The sequence below is a fragment of the Corvus hawaiiensis genome (assembly GCF_020740725.1).
Source record: "Corvus hawaiiensis isolate bCorHaw1 chromosome 34 unlocalized genomic scaffold, bCorHaw1.pri.cur SUPER_34d, whole genome shotgun sequence".
NCBI classification, from domain to species: domain Eukaryota; kingdom Metazoa; phylum Chordata; class Aves; order Passeriformes; family Corvidae; genus Corvus; species Corvus hawaiiensis.
In genome coordinates this window covers 1-17,804 of record NW_025963258.1, presented here as the reverse complement: position 1 = coordinate 17,804, position 17,804 = coordinate 1, and the positions used below count along the sequence as shown (strand labels likewise).

At 69.7% G+C, this 17,804-nt stretch overlaps 1 protein-coding gene across 1 annotated transcript in view; it reads right to left on the bottom strand.

Moving 5' to 3' along the window:
• The window catches only part of LOC125320760 (IQ motif and SEC7 domain-containing protein 2-like), a 29,811-nt gene extending 14,119 nt beyond the window's left edge, over window positions 1–15,692 (bottom strand). Inside the window, 12 exon segments of the mRNA XM_048293162.1 lie at window positions 837–1,003; window positions 1,442–1,564; window positions 1,651–1,812; window positions 2,324–3,159; window positions 3,600–4,070; window positions 5,638–5,874; window positions 5,876–5,915; window positions 12,511–12,540; window positions 13,453–13,507; window positions 13,510–13,695; window positions 14,003–14,306; window positions 15,459–15,692. Coding sequence (XP_048149119.1) covers window positions 837–1,003; window positions 1,442–1,564; window positions 1,651–1,812; window positions 2,324–3,159; window positions 3,600–4,070; window positions 5,638–5,874; window positions 5,876–5,915; window positions 12,511–12,540; window positions 13,453–13,507; window positions 13,510–13,695; window positions 14,003–14,306; window positions 15,459–15,686 — 2,839 coding nt within the window. The 5' untranslated portion in view covers window positions 15,687–15,692.
• Window positions 15,693–17,804: the final 2,112 nt, after the last annotated feature.

The following is a 17,804-nucleotide window of genomic DNA, read 5'->3' as shown; positions in this document are numbered from 1 at the left end:
AACCCCAACCGTGCCAATCCTGATCTAGAACCCACCGAACACAGACCTGCTCCAGAAACCCACATCACGCCGCCCGCTCTAGAACACGCGCTGCCCAGCCCTCACTCTAGAACCCACACAGACCCTGCCCTCCTCTAGAAACTGTGGGCCCGCTCTAGAAGCCACAATGACAGGGCCATCTCTAGAACCCGCAACACCCAGCCCCGTCCTAGAACCCGCGGCACCCAGCCCCGCTCTAGAACCCGTGACGCCCACCCCACTCTACAACCTGTGGCACCCAGCCCCGCTCTAGAACCCGTGACGCCCACCCCACTCTACAAGCTGTGGCACCCAGCCCCGTCCTAGAACCTGTGGCATCCAGGCCCCGTCCTAGAACCCATGACACCCGGCCCTGCTCTAGAACCTGTGGCACCCAGGCCCCATCCTCGAACCTGTGACACCCACCCCGCTCTAGAACCTGCAATGCCCGGCCCCGCCCTAGGACGTGTGACACCCAGCCCTGCTCTAGAACCTGCAACACCCAGCCCTGCTCTAGAACCCATGACACCCACCCTGCTCTAGAGCACGTGGCACCCGGTCCCCGCTCTAGAACCTGCAGCGCCCAGCCTCGTCCTAGAACCCGTGACCCCCCACCCCGCTCTAGAACCTGCAACCCCCACCCCACCCTGCTCTAGAACCCACAACACCCAGCCCTGCTCTAGAACGTGTGGTTCCAGGCCCACTCTAGAACCCACAACACCCAGCCCTGCTCTAGAACCCACGGCAGCCATGCCCGCTCTAGGACTTGTGCCCCCAGGCAGGGGTCACCGGGGGGTGAGGGGCCGGCGGGGCCTCACCTCGCAGGTTCTTGATGAAATCCTCGAGCTTCATCTTGCGCTCGGCCTTGACGCTGGGGCTGTACATGTCGGTGTTGAGGAGGATGATGGCGAAGGCCAGGATGAAGATGGTGTCCGGGTTGCGGAACTGGCGCAGCAGGGCCGCGTTACACACGCAGTAGCGCTGGCTGCGGGGCGGACAACCCCCACGGCCCATGGGGTCACAGTGCCCCACGGCTGGCCCCGCCTTGCAGGGTGGCCTCTGCACCCCACAGCCACCCCGGGGCCCCCGAGTGTGTAGGGTCACCTAGAACATGGGCCCACCACCCCCACGTCCCCTCCTTGATCCACAGGGTCACCTAGAACATCACCCTGTGGTCCAGGGGCCACCCCCCAATGTCCTGCCAGTCTGTAGGGTCACCTAGAATGGCACCTGGTCCCACAGGGGCCACCATCCCCTTGTGTCCCCCCCCCAGTCCATAGGGTCACCTAGAACGTCACCCCATGGTGGCCACACCACTGTGTGCTGTGGCCTGGTGGCAGGGGCAATGCAGCGGGGACGTGGGGACACAGGGACAGGGGGATGTGGGGACGTGGCGACGTGGGGACAGGGACCCACCCCTCACCTGAAGGCCTCGATCAAGCGCTCGACCTTCTGCGCCTCCCCCTGCACCCGGATGTGGGACTGGAACTTCCGCAGGGCCTCGTCCAGCTCCATCCCGGAGAAATCCATCTCGTCCACCACGCAGCTGCCGAGACCCCGCGGCAGGGCATGGGTCTGGGGGACCCCCCGAAGCCCGGCCCAGCCCCCCTCCCCAGCGTGTCCCCCCCTTACTCGAGGACGTCGCGGTTGAACTGCTTCTGGCGGTTGCCCAGGAACTCGCCGATCATCTGCCGGCTCAGGCCCTTCCGCTCCAGGATGAAGTGGGCGACACCCACGGGGGTGTCAGACAGGAACCCCCTCTCGATCAGGTACTGGATCCCCTTCTCCGGCTTCCTGCGGGGAGTGGGCGCAGGGTCACCTGTGGTGGTCACTCTGGCTGTAGAGTGACCTAGAACGTCACCTGCTCCTGGCTCTAGGGCCACCTGGTCGTCTACGGGGCCACCTGGTCATCTACGGGGCCACCTGGAACACTGTCATGTCTTGAGCACTGGGTCACCTGGAATGTCACCGTGGGGTTACCTAGAACTTCACTGTACGGTTACCTAGAACGTCATTGGGGTTCTACAAGGTCACCTCAAACACCACCCTGCCCTTGCTACAGGGCCACCACGGCCATCCTGTCCTTCCGTGGGGCCACCCAGGCCACCTCACCCTTCTCCAGGGCCACCAACATCCCCATGTCCTCTCTATAGGGTCACCTAGAACATCACCCCACCCTCGCCACGGGGTCACCAACAGTCCCACCCCGCTCTTTCCCTGGGGACCCTGGGAGTGCCGCGCAGCCGCGCTGCCGGACCCGCAGCCCCCACCCCACGTCCAGCACGGCCCCCCCGGCCCCCCTCACTTGTTGAAGAGGTTGAGGCCGATGCGGTACTGCCGCCGCTGCACCACGTCGTTGTTGAGGGCCGGCGAGTCCCAGCTCTGCCGCGGCTCCCGCTGGTACGTGGCCTTGCCGGGGGGGCCGGCGGGGCCGGGGGGCTGCGGGGGGGCGGTGGGCGGCGGGGGGGGCGGCGGGGGGGGCCGGCGGAGGCTGTCGCGGGACGAGGAGCCCGAGGAGCAGTTGAGGGTCTCGTTGGAGTTGGAGCTGCTGCCCAGGCTCTCATTGTCCCCCTCGGAGCCCTCCTCGGCCGCAGGGGGGGGCGGGGGGCCGGGGGGCGGCGGGGGGGGCCCCTCGGGGTGGAAGCAGCGGTGGGGGGGCCCGGAGCGGGGCAAGGTGCCCCCCCCGGCCCCCTCGGGCTCGTAGGGGCCTCCCCGGTTGATGGAGCCGCGGTCCGAGCGGTCACTCAGGTCGGCGGAGCTGTCGCTCGGGGGTTCCACCGTCAGCAGCGGCGGGTGCCCCCCCCCGGCCCCCCGCCCCCGGCACTCCAGGCACGGGGGGCCCCGCCGGGGGGGCTCCTCGGGGCCCCCCCAGCGCTCGGCCGGGCCGGGGGGGTTGGCGGGGGGCGGCGGGGGGGGCGGCGGGGCGGGCGGGGGCGGCGGCCCCCCGGTGTCCGGGGGGGGCTCGGGGCTGGGGGCTCTCTCGGGGGAGTGGGGGGAGCCGGGGAGCCCCTCGTCCAGGTACAGGGTGACGTCGCTGGCGGAGGTGGCCGCGCTGTCCCCCGCGGGGGGGGCCGGGGCGCCGGGGGGGACCCCGCGACCCCCCCCCAGCGCCTCATCGATGGAGGCGGCCAATGACTTCACCTGCAGGGACGGGACCCCCGTGAGCCCCCACCCCCAGAGGTCCTTCTGCGCCCCCCCGTTGGCTCCGGACCCCCCCGGAACCCCCCTGCGAGGCCCCCGACTCCCCATGATCCCCCATGGCCCCTGTGACCTCCCCTTGGCCGGGGGGGTGAGGGTGACCCATGTGACCCCCATAACCCCCGACTCCCTGTGACCCCTCCCATGGCCCCCCCATGACCCAATGACCCCTTAGTGGCCACTGTGACCTCCATGACCCCCCTGACTCCCTTTGTCACCTATGACCCCCGATGGCCCCTGTGGCGTCCGTGGTCTTGTGACCCCCTGACCCCCACGTCCCCCCTGATCCTCATGACCCCTGTGACCCTCCGTGACCCTGTGACCCCCATGACCCCGTAACCCCCAGGACCCCCCTGTGACCCCGTAACCCCCCTGACCCCCACCTGCTGCGCAAAGGCCTCCTCCAGGTCGGCGCCTCCGGGCCCGAAATCGGCCGACGCCGAGAGCTGCCGGGGGGGGCTTCCCGCGCCCCCCACCCCGGCGCCGCCCCCCACCGCCGCCCCCTCGCCGGGACCCCCGCCCCCGTCCAGGCCGGCCCGGCAGGACCCCCCGTAGCGGGGCGCGCGCCGCGGCCCCCCCAGGACGCCCTCGTCCAGCGAGGCCGGTTTGCCCTGGAAGTACGGGGGGGGCGGCGGGGGCGGCCCCGGGGCGGGGGCCGGGGGGCCGCGGTCGTACTCCTCGAAGGAGAACTGGAGGCGCAGCCCCGGCAGCGCCAGGCGTCGTGCCCGGCCACCCTCGCTGCGCAGCCGCTCGAACTTCTGCGCCATGCGGTAGCGCCGGAACGCGGCCTGGATCGTCCGCGCCGCCCGCCGCGAGCGGAAATAGCCCCCGTACTTGCGCTCCAGCATCTCCACCTGCGGGGACACGGGACACGCGTGGGGACGTGGGTGAGGATGGGGACACGGGACACAAGTGGGGACACAAGTGGGGACATGGGGACATGGATGAGGATGGGGACACGGGACACGCGGGTGAGGTTGGGGACACGGGGACATGGGTGGGGACATGGGGACATGGGTGAGGATGAGGACACGGGGACATGGGTGGGGACATGGGTGAGGATGGGGACACGAGACACGCATGGGGACGTGGGGACATGGGTGAGGATGGGGACACAGGGACATGGGTGGGGACATGGGGACGTGGATGAGGGTGGGGACATGGGTGAGGATGGAGATACAGGACATGGGTGGGGACATGGGGACGTGGATGAGGGTGGGGACATGGGTGGGGATGTGGGAACATGGGGACATGGGTGAGGATGGGGACACGGGACATGTATGGGGACATGGGGACATGGAGGTGTGGATGAGAACGTGGGGTTGGGGACATGGAGATGCAGGTGGGGATGTGGGGATACGGGGACGTGGATGAGGACGGGGACACGGGACATGGGTGGGGACATGGGGACATGGGTGGACATGTGGGGACATGGGTGGACATGTGGGGACATGGAGGTGTGAATGAGAACATGGGTTTGGGGACATGGGTGGGGACATGGGGATGAAGACATGGAGGCGTGGATGAGAATGTGGGGCTGGGGACACGGGGATGCGGGTGGGGACATGGGGACATGGAGGTGTGGACGGGGCCATGGAGTTGGGGACATGGGGATATGGGTGGGGACATGGGGATTGGGATGTGGATGGGGACATGGGTGGGGACATGGGGATATGGGGACACGGACAAGGATGGGGACATGGATGGGGACATGGGGATTGGGACATGGGGATGAAGACATGGATGGGAATGGGGGTGTGGGGACGGGGATGGGGACATGGGGACATGGGGACATGGAGGGGGACATAGGGAAATGTAGACACAGGGTTGTAAATGGGGACACGGGGATGTGGGGACATGGGGATGGGGACATGGATGCAGACATGACATGGATGGAAACATGGATGAAATGTGGATGGGGACATGGGGACACGGAGACATGGATGAGGATGGGGACATGGGTGGGAACGCGGATGAGGACATAATGATGGGGACATGGAGATGTGGATGTGGATGAGAACATGGGGTTGGGGATGGGGTTGGGGACAGGGGGACATGAATGAGGACATGAGGATGGGGACATGGGGACATGAATGAGGACATGAGGACATGGGGATGGGGACAGGGATGGGGACATGGGCAAGAGAAGGACACAGGAGAGGCAACACCCAGGAAAGAGGGTGGGCAGCGGAGAGGGGGGACACGGTGGCCTCATATGGGGACAGGGACCATTGTATGGGGACAGGGACCATCACACGGGTCTGGGGACCATCACACAGGCTGGGGACTGTCACACGTGGCCAGTGACCATCACACATGGGTTGTGACCATCACACGTGGCCAATGACCATCACACGTGGCCAACGACCTCACACATGGCCGGGGCCCGTCCCGGGGGTGTCCCCAGGTGTCCCCAGGTACCTTCTTGTCCTGCAGGTCGGTGGAGAGCTCGTAGCTGTCGCTCAGAGCCTTCGGCCTCTTGCTCTCCTCCTCCTCCTCCTGCTTGCGCAGGGCCACGCTGGCCGGCTGGGGGGGCAGCCGGGGCCAGGCCACCCCCGGGGAGCCCCCCCCGGGGCCACCCCCGGCTCCTCCTGGGCCCTGGGGCGCCGGCTGGGGGAGGCCGCGGTAGGGGGGGGGTCTCCCGGGGCTGTCGGGCACCGGCCCCCCCCCCCTCGCTGCCCGGCGTTTCGCCGTCCACGCTGCGGGGACACCGCGTCACCCCCACGTCGGGACCCCCTGAGACCCCACAGAGACACCCCAGACCCCCCCAAACCACCCCAGACCTCCCTGAACCACCCTGAAACCCTCCCGGGACCCCCCAGACCTCTCTGAGACCTCCCCCTAAACCTCCCTGAGACCACCCCAGGTCCTCCTGAGACCCCTCAGACAGCCTGGAGCCACCAAAGCGGGGACTGGGGGGACACAGGGACATGGGAAGAGAGACCCAGGGATGTGGGACATGGGGACACAGACAGACACCAGGACGTGGGACACACGGACATGGGGACAGAGACCCAGGGATGTGGGACATGGGGACACAGACAGACACCAGGACGTGGGACACATGGACATGGGGACACACAGATGTGGGACACACGGACATGGCCAACATGGGGACACACAGACACAGACATGGGGACATGAGACACATGGGGACAGAGGGACATGGGGACAGAGGGACATGGGACACATGGAAGTGACAGACATGAGATGCAGGGACACAGAGACACAGGGACACGTGACAGACGTGGGGACACAGGGACACGGAAGATGTAGGGACATGGACACAGGGACATGGGACAGATGGACATGGGGACACAGACAATGGGACACAGGGACAGGGGGACATGGGGACATGATGTGGGGCACGCAGACATGGGGACACAGACACGGACATGGGGACATGGACATATGGCCATCGGGACCCACGGACACACGGACATGACAGACATGGGGACATGGACATATGGCCATTGGGACACACGGACACATGGACATGGGGACACACGGACACATGGCAGGGACATACGTGCACACGGGGGACACACGGACACAGGGACAGACGCGTCTCCTCCCCCCAGCCCCGCGGGGACCCAGCGTCGGGTGGGGGAGGGGCGGAGCAGAGCGGGGGGGGGCGGGGGGGCCCCCAAAACTCCCGGGGGGGGTCCCGGGCGGGTGGGGGGGGCCCGGAGGGGGGACGGGAGGGGGGAGAGGGGGGAGGGGGGCGCCGCGCAGGGGGAGGGGGAGGGGAAGGGTCTGAGGGGTCCCGGGGGGTCTCGGGGTGCCGGGGGGGTGCCGGGGGGGTCCCGGGGGTCCCCGACTCACCCGTGCAGCAGCCGCTGCCGGAGCGGCCCCCGCCGCCGGTCGGCCGTGCACTGCAGGCACCACATTTTGGGGGGGGGGGGAGGCGCCCCCAAAAAGGGGGGGGGACACACGGGGACACCCCCGGGAGGGGAGGGGGCGGCGGGGGGAGGGTCCTGGGCGGGGGCGGGGGAGCCCCCGGCGCCTCCGCAGCAGAACCAGGGCCCGGCCGGGCGGTGCGGGGGGGGTGAGGGGGGGGGAGGAGCCGAGGAGAGACCCCCCCCCACCCCCCCCGCTCTGCGCGTGCCCGGACGCCGAGACCCCCTGGGTGGGGGGGGATGGGAGGAGGGTCCTGGGGGGGGGGGGGGGGGCGGACGCCTGGGTCCCTCTGACATGGAATGGGGGGGTCGTGTCCCCCCCCAGAAAACTGCGGGGGGGGCCCGGAGCCTGGTCCCTGCTGGGGGGAGCTCGGTCCCCGGGGGGGGGAGACGCCCCCCCTGAGGTTGGGGACCCCCCCCCGCCCCAACTGGGGGGTCCCTGACGGGGAGGGGGCGCCCCCAGGCCCCCCCCAGGCCGGGGGTCCCCAAGGGGGGGCTGGGGGGTTGGGGGGGGGGGGGGGTGTCCCTGTTCCCCGGCGCATGCGCGGAGCGCCCCCCCCCCCCCCCCGATGGCGGTTGCCATGGCGACGCGGCGGGCGGGGGGCGGCGGTTGCCATGGAGACGCGGCGGGGGCTGGGGGCGGGGGGAGGGGAGGGGGGGTTCCCCGGGGGAGGGTCCCGGCCGCTGGGTCCCCCCCGAGCCCCGCCCCCCCGGCACCGCCCCCTCCCCAAAATAGCCCGAGGAGGCGCCATGATGGAGGCGTTGCCATGGCAACCGCCCCCAAACAGCCCCCCCGCCCCCCCGGCGGCCGGAGGAGGAGCAGGCGGCGCCTATAGAGACCCTATAGGGCCCTGGGGACCGGAGGGCCCCTCTAGGCATCTGTATGGGCCCCTATGGGGCCGCAGGGCCCATACGGCCCCTATAGGGGTCTGTACGGGCCCCTATGGAGCCCTGGGGGCCCCTATAGCTTCTCTACAGGCCCCGGGGGCCACAGGGCCCCTATAGGGATCTGTATGGGCCCCTACACGTCCCTCAAGTCTCTGTGTCCCCTACAGGTCCCTGGGGCTCACATGGCCCCTGTGCAGCCCTGGTATGGCCCTATAGGGATCCTATATGGGCCCCTCCACAGCCCTGGGTCTCTATGGCCAGGGAGAGCTGAACGGGCCCCTATAGAGCCCCGGGGTCCCTATGGGATCTGTACAGCCCCTCAAGGCCCCCCAGGGCTCCGCCAGGGCCCCTGTAGGTCCCTGGGGTCCCTATGGCCCCTATAGGGGGCCCCTGTAGGTCCCTGGGGTCCCTATGGCCCCTATAGGGACCGACACAGGCCCCTGCGGCCCCGGGGGTCCGGCTCTTACCTGCGGGCGGGGGGAGGTTGGAGCAGCCAAAGCACCTGAGGGTGGCACCTGGAGGGGGGGACAGACAGGGGGACAGGGACGGACAGGGGACAGTGGACAGTGGACAGGGGGTGATGGGCAGGGGGACGCACGGTGGGGACAGACGGACGGTGGGGACAGATGGGTGGGGGGACAGTCGGGTGGGTGGGGGGACAACCGGGGACAGACGGACACACGGGGGAGTCAGCGGGTGAGGGCGACACGGAGACGGACGGGGGACAGTGGACGGGGCAGCGGACGGAGGGGACAGACAGAGGGACAGAGGGGACGCTGGGGGACAGACGGACATGGGGACGGGACAGAGGGATGATGGACAGGGGGACAGACGGACAGAGGGCACAACGCGGGACAGACGGATGGGGGAACGGTGACCGGGGATGGGAGGGGACAGATGGCTACGGGTCACTGTGGAGGGACGGACAGTGGGGGGGCACGGACAGATGGACAGGGACGGACAGCGGGGGGGGACAGATGGATGGGGGGTGGGTTGGGTGGCAGCCGGACAGACGGACACGGGGGGGACATGGATGGCCACGGGGGACACAGATGGACGGACGGACAGGGAGGAGAGAGAGGAGAGAAACGAGTCAAGAGCCGGAGGGGGGGGACGGACACACGGACACGGGGGGGGAGGGGGACACGAGGGGGGGGGGAGGGGACACGAGCCGGGGGTGGGGGTGGGGAGGGATCCAGTGGATCCCCGGGATGGGGGAGGGGCCCCACGGCGGCGGGTCCAGGCCTGACCCCCCCAGCCCCCCCCAGGGAGGGACCCGCTGACCCCCCCGACCCCAAACCCCACTCTGGGGGGTCCTGGGGGTCCCCTCCCCTCCCTGACCCCGCCCGGGGGGTCCCAGGTCCCCCCCACCCACCCCAGTGTCCCGCACTCACGTCATGGGGGGTCCGAGCAGGGGAGGGGTCAGGGGGGTCCGGGGGGGTCCCGGAGGGGTCGGGGGGGGGTCCGGGGGGGTCCCGGAGGGGTCTGGGGGGGTCCGGGGTGTCTGGGGGGGTCCGGGGTGTCTGAGGGGGTCCGGGGTGTCCAGGCCCTCAGACCTGGCGAACTCATGGCAGCCCCTCCCCCCCTTTCCTGCCCCCCCCAAGTCCGGAAGGCTCCGGCCGGAATTCCGGCCCTGCCGGACCTCGGGGTCCCTGGGGGGACAGGGAGGGGACACGGCCGGGACAGGGACAGGGACGGGGGGGTCACAGCCCGGCACACCCGCACACGAGGACACGCGAGGACACACGGCCCTGGCACGGGGGTGTCACCGCCTGGCACAGTGTCACACGGTGTCACACACGGTCATGATGTCACACGGTGTCACACACGATGTCACATGCAATGTCACACGGTGTCACACGGTGTCACATGCGATGTCACACACGGTGTCACACGCGGTGTCACGGTGTCACACGCGGTGTCACACACGGTGTCACACGCAGTGTCACATGCGATGTCACACGGTGTCACACGGTGTCACACGGTGTCACACACGGTGTCACACACGGTCACGGTGTCACGCGATGTCACACGCGGTGTCACACACGGTGTCACACACGGTGTCACACACAGTGTCACATGCAATGTCACACGGTGTCACACATGGTGTCACACACAGTCACACAGTGTCACATGGTGTCACACACGGTGTCACATGCGATGTCACAGGGTGTCACACAGTGTCACACACGGTCACATACGGTGTCACACATGGTGTCACACACAGTCACACGGTGTCACACGGTGTCACACACGGTCACACACGGTGTCACATGCGATGTCACAGGGTGTCACACAGTGTCACACACGGTCACACACGGTGTCACACATGGTGTCACACACAGTCACACGGTGTCACACGGTGTCACACACGGTCACACACGGTGTCACATGCGATGTCACAGGGTGTCACACGGTGTCACATGCGATGTCACACACAGTGTCACACAATGTCACATGCGGTGTCACACAGTGCCACACGGTGTCACACGATGTCACACAGTGTCACATGCAGTCACGTGGTGTCACACATGGTCACACAGTGTCACACAATGTCACACGATGTCACACACGGCCACATGCGATGTCACACGCGGTGTCACACGTGGTGTCACACGGCCCTCGCACGCCCCGGCACAGCCCCAGCACGGGGTCACACAAGGGTTGGACACCCCGGCGCGGTGTCGCCGCTGTCACACGGCCCTTGGCACGCGCCGGCACAGCCCTGGCGCGGTGTCACACGGGGGTCACACGGGGGTCACGCGGGGGTCACGCAGGGGTCACACGGGGGTCACGTGCTCTTGCACAGGGGTTACAGGCGGCTGCCACCCCTGGCACAGCGGCACTGCTGTCACATGCTCTCGCACAGGGCTGCCCAGGGTGTCACCCGCACCAGTGTCACACACAGGGTCACACACAGGGTCATATGGTGTCACACGTGGTGTCACACACAGTGTCACATACAGTGTCACACACACTGTCACATGGTGTCACACGTGGTGTCACACAGTGTCACGCGGTGTCACGCGGTGTCACACAGTGTCACACACACTGTCACATGGTGTCACACGTGGTGTCACATCATGTCACAGTGTCACAGTGTCACACGTGGTGTCACACACGGTGTCACGCGGTGTCACACGATGTCACACGATGCACACGCAGTGGCACACGCAGTGGCACACGCAGTGTCACGTCACATGGTGTCACACGATATCACACAGTGTCACACACGGTGTCACATCATGTCACATGGTATCACGCGTGGTGTCACGCGTGGTGTCACACGCGGTGTCACACACACAGTCACACGATGTCACACAGCGTCACACAATATTACACGCAGTGTCACACACTGTCACACAGCGTCAAATGATGTCACACACGGTGTCACACACTGTCACATCATGTCACATGATGTCACATGCGATGTCACATGCGGTGTCACAGGATGTCACACACAGTGTCACACGGTGTCACACGGTGTCACACACAGTGTCCCATGGTGTCACATGATGTCACATGGTGTCACACACGGTGTCACATGATGTCACATGCAGTGCAACATGCGGTGTCACAGGATGTCACACACAGTGTCACACGATGTCACACGGTGTCACACGGTGTCACAGTGTCACACGTAGTGTCACACACGGTGTCACATGCAATGTCACACACGGTGTCACACGTGGTGTCACACGTGGTGTCACACGGCCCTTGCACACCCCGGCACAGCCCTTGCACGACGATGTCGCCCGCGCTGTCGCCCGCCCCGTCGCCGCCGGCCCGCCCTGGCACTGTCGCCCACCCCGGCACGGCCCCTCCCCTGCCCGGGGGGGTTTTGGGGCGATTTTGGGTTTTTTTGGGGCCGCCCGGGGGGTCGGACCCGGCGCCGGGGGCGGGTCCCGTTGCCACGGCAACGCCCCCCCCGTCGCCTCCCCCGGCGCTGTCACCGCTGTCACCGCCCGCGCCGTCGCCCGGCAACGCCGCCCCGGCAACCGCGTGGCCCCGCCTGTCGCGACATGACGGGGGGGCCGTCACGACATCTCGGGCCCGTCGCGACACGCCGGGGGCCTGTCCCGACATGTCAGCCCCGCCCGCTACAACGGGACGGCCCTGGCGCAATGTGCCAGCCCCGCTGTGACATGCCAGCCCCGCTGTGACATGCCAGCCCTATCGTGACATGCTAGGTCCTGCCCTGATATATCGGCCGCTTGCGATATATCAGCGCTGTCACGACACATTAGCCCTATTGCAACGGGCCCGGCCCTCTCGCGACGGGTCGGCTCCATTGCAACGTGTCGGACCTGTCGCGACATGCGGGGGGGTGTCACGACAGAACGGCCCTGTCGCGATACAGCAGCCCTGTCGTGACTCACCTGACACCCCCACACCCTCCCCCACCCCAGGGAGGGGACCCAGGCGTCCGAGGGGGAGGGGCAGCGGGGGGAGGGGCAGCGGGGGAGGGGCGCGGTCAAGGGCCGGGGGGGGGAGGGGCAGCACTGACCTCACTGTCCTCGAGCTGTCGCGATCCGACCTGGGGGGGGAAGGGGGGGAGGGGGGGGGGGGTCAGTGAGGGGCAGAGACCCCCCCGGGGACTCCTCCCCCCCCAAAGGGATCCAGGCGCTCCCCCCACCCCAAATCCCCCCGAGAGGGCCCCGGTGCCCCCCCAGTGTCCGGCTGTCCCCGGCTGCCCCCGGGCCGACAGACGGTGCCCGGGGGGGGCTCGGGGGGGGCTCTGACGTCGCGCCCCCCCCCGCGGATCCCGCACCTGCTCCCCCCCCCCCGGGGGGGCCGGATTTGGGAGGGGCCGCATCCACAAATCCCCGATTTCGGAGGGTGGAAGGGAGGAGCCGCCGATCCCCAATCGCGGATTTTGAGCGGGGAATGCGTCCCCAGATCCCAAATCCCAGGTTTTGGTGGGAGTCCCGTGTTCTGGATTCCTAAATCCCAGATCCCGGACTTGGGGATGTCCCAGAGCCCCAGATCCCGGATTTTGAGGGGGGTCTCCCGATCGTGGATTTCCAAATCGCTGATCCCAAATCCCAGGTTTTGGGGGGGGAGGGGTCCTGAATCCTGGATCCCCAGATCTTGGATTTTTGAGGGGAGTCCCAGATCCCCAAATCCCGCATTTTGGCGGATCCCAGGTTCCCAAATCCCAGATCCCCCATTCTGGGGGGGGTGTTCCTGAACCCCAGCTCCCCAATCTCGGATTTTGGGGCCGTTCCCAATCCTGGATTTTGGGGCCGTTCCCAACCCCCGATCCCGGATTTTTGGGATATTCCCTATGCCCAGTCCCTGATTTTGGGGCCGTTCCCGACCTTGGGGCGGTTCCCCATGCCCAGTCCCTGATTTTGGGGCCGTTCCCGACCTTGGGGCGGTTCCCCACCCCCCAGTCCCGGTTTTTGGGGGCCGTTCCCGTCCCCCCCGCGCCCATCCCGCTCCGTACTTGCGCTGCAGGGTGGTGGCCGGGCTGGTGCTGGCGCTGGTGCTGGTGCCCCCCGGCCGGGGCTGGAGCTGCGGGAGGGGCCGCGGCTCAGGGGCCCCCGCGCCCAGTCCCGCTCCCAGCAGGGCCCGTAGGCCCGTCCCGGGCCCGGAACGGCCCCTCCCGCTCCAGCCGGGCCGGGTACGGCCCCTCGGGGTCCATCCGGGCCGGGTACTGCCCGTCCCGCTCCGGGTACTGCCCGTCCTGCTCAGCCGCCCCGGGTACTGCCCGTCGCGGTCCAGCCGGGCCGGGTACGGCCCCTCGCGGTCCATGCGGCCGGAATATTGCCCGTCCTGGTCCATGCGGCCGGAGTACTGCCCGTCCTGCTCCATCCTGCCCGGGTACTGCCCGTCGCGCTCCAGGTGCGGCTGGTACTGGAGGTCCCGCTCCAGGCAAGCCGTGGAACTGCCCCTCCTGGTCCATGCGGGCCGCGTAGGGCCCGTCCCCGCTCGGCGCGGCTCAGGTAGGGCCGCTCCCGCTCCTTGCGGCTCGGGTAGGGCCGCTCGTGGTCAGCGCGGCCGGAGAAGGGCCCGTCCCGCTCGGCCAGCGCCTCGAACTGCGCGTCCCGCTCCAGGTGCGCGGGGTAGGGCCGCTCCCCGCTCCCGCTCCAGGTGCTCCGGGTAGGTCCCGTCGTGCTCCAGGTGCTCGGGGTAGGTCCCGTCGCGGTCCAGGTGCGCCGGGTACGCCCCGTCGGGGTCGCCGTGAGCCGGGTAGGGCAGGTCCCGCTCGGCGCGGGGCGGGTACGGCAGCTCGGGGTCCCCGTAGGGCCCCTCGGCCTCCAGGTGGTTCTGGTATTGACCGTCGGGGTCCGCGTGGCCCTGGCGGGGGGGGGGGGACACGGGGGTGGCACCGGGGGCCGGGCCGGACCGGTCCTGGGGATGTAGGGACCCCGGCCTGCCCCTGGCCCGTGGGGCTCTGAGACCCCCAACCCGGTCTGTCCATCCCTTGGACCCCCTGACGTGCCCGGATAGCCCTGGGACCCCCCCAGCTCGGTCTGGAGCTCCCTGAGCCCCCTGCCCTGCTCCGTGCAGCCCTGAGTGCCCCTGACCCAATCCCTCGTGGCCGCGGGACCCCCTGACCCCGCCGATGTGGAGCCCCCAGCTGGGCCCACACGGGCGCAGGACCCCCTTGACCCTGCCCAGATGGGACCCCTGGGAGCCCCAACCTGCCCCACACGGCCCTGAGACCCCCCCTGACCCCGTCCCAGCCCGAAAAGCCCCCCCGGGGACCCCCAGCCCAACCCCGAGAGCCCCCAATTCGAGGGTCCCTGGTCCACAAGCCCCCTGTGACCTCCATGACCCCCAAACCCGGGTCCGCACTCAGGACCCCCCCCCGCCAAATTCCCCTGTGCAGCCCCTACGCCCCAAACCCGAGATCCCCACCCCCCCAAGCCCCCTCCCCACTTCAGTAACCCCCAAAACTGGGGTCCCCCCTACATGACCCCCCCGTAACCCCCTCTGCCTCCAAGCCCGGGGGTCTCCCCAGCCCCTCCACACCCCCAAAATCGGGGGTCCCCGCCCCACGAACCCCCCAAAGGCCCCTCCCCTCCCGATCCGAGGCTCCCCTCGACCCCCCAGAACCCCCTCCCCACCCCCCGCACCCCCCCCAACGAGGCTTTCCAGCCCACGACCCCCCCCAATTCACCCTCCCCACCCCCAAAATCGGGGCCCCCACTGCACGACCCCTCCCCATATCCCCTTCCTGACCCCCTGCACCCCCAATCCCAGCCCCCCCCCCACCCGCGACCCCCCAGTGACCCCCGTCCATAACCCAATCCCCGTGACCCCCCCCGTGACCCCCCTCCCCCACCCCATAACCCCACGCCCCCCCACACCCCCCTCCCCACCTTCCCCTCCCCCCACCCGCCCTCCCCACGCCGTGACCCCCCCGTGACCCCCCCCCCCCCCCGATCTCCTGGCACCCCCCCAAACATCGCTCCCCCTCCCCCCCCCGGCCCTGCCCCCCCTCACCGCGTGCCGGGGCGGGGGTCCCGCGCCCCCCCCGCGCTGCCGCAGGTGCCGGTTCTCGCGGGCCAGGCGCTGCAGCTGCCCCTCGAGCTGCGCGATGCGGCGGCGCTGCGAGGCCAGGAGATGTCGCTGAGTCGCGATAATCCGGTTCAGCTCCAGCAGGTACTCGACAGCGCGGTCGGGGGGGTCGGAACCCCCCGGGGGGGCCCCGCCGCCCCCCGCGCCCTCCATGCCCCGGGGGGGTGGGGGGGGGAGAGGGAGGGGGGTGCTGGGGGGGGCAGTGAAGGGGGGTGAGGGGGAGGAGGGGGGGGTCAAGGAGGGGGGTCCGGCATGCGGGGGGGGGGGGGGGAATGGGGGTGGGGGGGTCAAAAATGAGGGGGGTTAAAATTTGGGGGGGGGGGTGAAAATGGAGGGGGGGGGAGAATGGGGGGGTGGTAAAATGGGGGGGGGGTCCTTAAATGGGGGGGCGCAATGTGGGGGGCGCTGGGCCGGGGGCTCCGGCAGCCCCGAGGGTGAGGGTGGGGGGCGGCGGGGGGGCCCCGAAGGGGTGGGGGGTGGTGGTGCCGGGGATGGGGGGGGCCCCCCGAGTGTGATGGAGGGGAGGGGGGGCCCGGCCGGGGGGTGGCGGGGGCGGGGGGGGTGGGGGGGGCGGCTCGGGGGGGGCCCGATCCGGGCGCGGAGCTCGGAGGGAGGAGGCGAAGCGGGTGGGGGCGGGGCGGGGGGCGGGGCCGAGGGAGCCCCTCCCCCTCCCCAAACCCCACCCCCCTCCCACCCGACTCCACCCCCCCCGCCATGAACCGCCCCCTCCCCCCCCCGGGGGGGGGGGGGACATCTCCTCCCCCCCCCCAAAGGGACCCCGGCGTCCGGCCCCGCCCCCTTAATTAATCTTAATTAACAACCCGGGGGGGGGGGGGGGCAGCGCTTGGCCCCCCCCAAACTCCCCCGGGACCCCAGGAGGGCACCCAGACGCCCCCGCCCCCCCCCCGCTCCGCGTCCCCCTCCCAACTTTGTGACCCCCCCGCGACCCCCCCGGTGAGCGCCCCTCCCCCCCCTCCGGTGTGGTGCGGCCCCCCCCGTGGCCCCCCCGTGGCCCCCCCTTTGCCGCCCCTCCCCCGGTCCCCGGTGCCGCCCCCCGCCCCCCCCGGTGCCGCCCCCGGCCCGGCCCCCCCCCGGTGCCCCCCCCGGCGCTGCCGCCGGCTCAGCCCCGCTCGTTGCCACGGCAACGGGGCACAAATAACTCGGGCTCTGATTGGGGTTCGGCCGCCGCACGGGGAGGGACCCCCGCCCCCCCGGACCCCCCCGACCCTGCCCGGACCCCCCCCCAAAGCCCCCCCAGACCCCCCCCAGCCCCCGGGATCCCCAGACCCTCCCAGCAGCCGCAGAGCCCCACGGACCCCCAAAGCCCCCCCAGCACCTCCTGAGCCTCCCATTCCCCTCGAGACCCCCCCCAAAGCCCCCCAGCACCTCCTGAGCCCCCCCATTCCCCTCGAGACCCCCCCCAAAGCCCCCCCAGCACCTCCTGAGGCCCCCCCATTCCCCTCGAGACCCCCCCAGACCCCCCCAAGCCCCCCCCAGCACCCCCCAAATCGCCCCCAAAGCCCCCCCACCCCCCAACCCCCCCAGACCCCCCCTTCCCCTCAGACCCCCCCAAAGCCCCCTCAGCACCCCCAGAGCCCCCCGGATCTGCTGAGCCCCCCCAGACCCCCCCCCCCAAATCCCCCTAAACCCCCGCCCCCCCCAACTTTTGGTCCCCAATTCCCGGACCCCCCCCAGCGGTCCCTATAGCCCCCCCGGGGGTCCCCCAGCCCCTATAGAGCCCCCACAGCCCCCCCGGGGGATCCCCCAGCCCCTATAGAGCCCCTATAGCCCCCCCGGGGGATCCCCCAGCCCCTATAGAGCCCCTATAGCCCCCCCCCGGGGGTCCCACAGCCCCTATAGAGCCCCTATAAGCCCCCCCGGGGGTCCCCCAGCCCCTATAGAGCCCCTATAGCCCCCCCGGGGGATCCCCCAGCCCCTATAGAGCCCCTATAGCCCCCCCGGGGGTCCCACAGCCCCTATAGAGCCCCTATAGGCCCCCCCGGGGGTCCCACAGCCCCTATAGAGCCCCTATAGCCCCCCCGGGGGATCCCCCAGCCCCTATAGAGCCCATAGCCCCTATAGCGCCCCTCCCCCCCCCGGGGTCCCCCAGCCCCTATAGAGCCCCCCCAGCCCCCCCGGGGGATCCCCCAGCCCGCCCCTCCCCCCCGGACGCAGCAGGACAGGGTGGGGGTGGGGCGATCAAAATCCTTTATTGGCCGCTTCCAAAATCCAGGGAAATGCCATAAAATCATCGGGGGGGGGGGGGCAGAG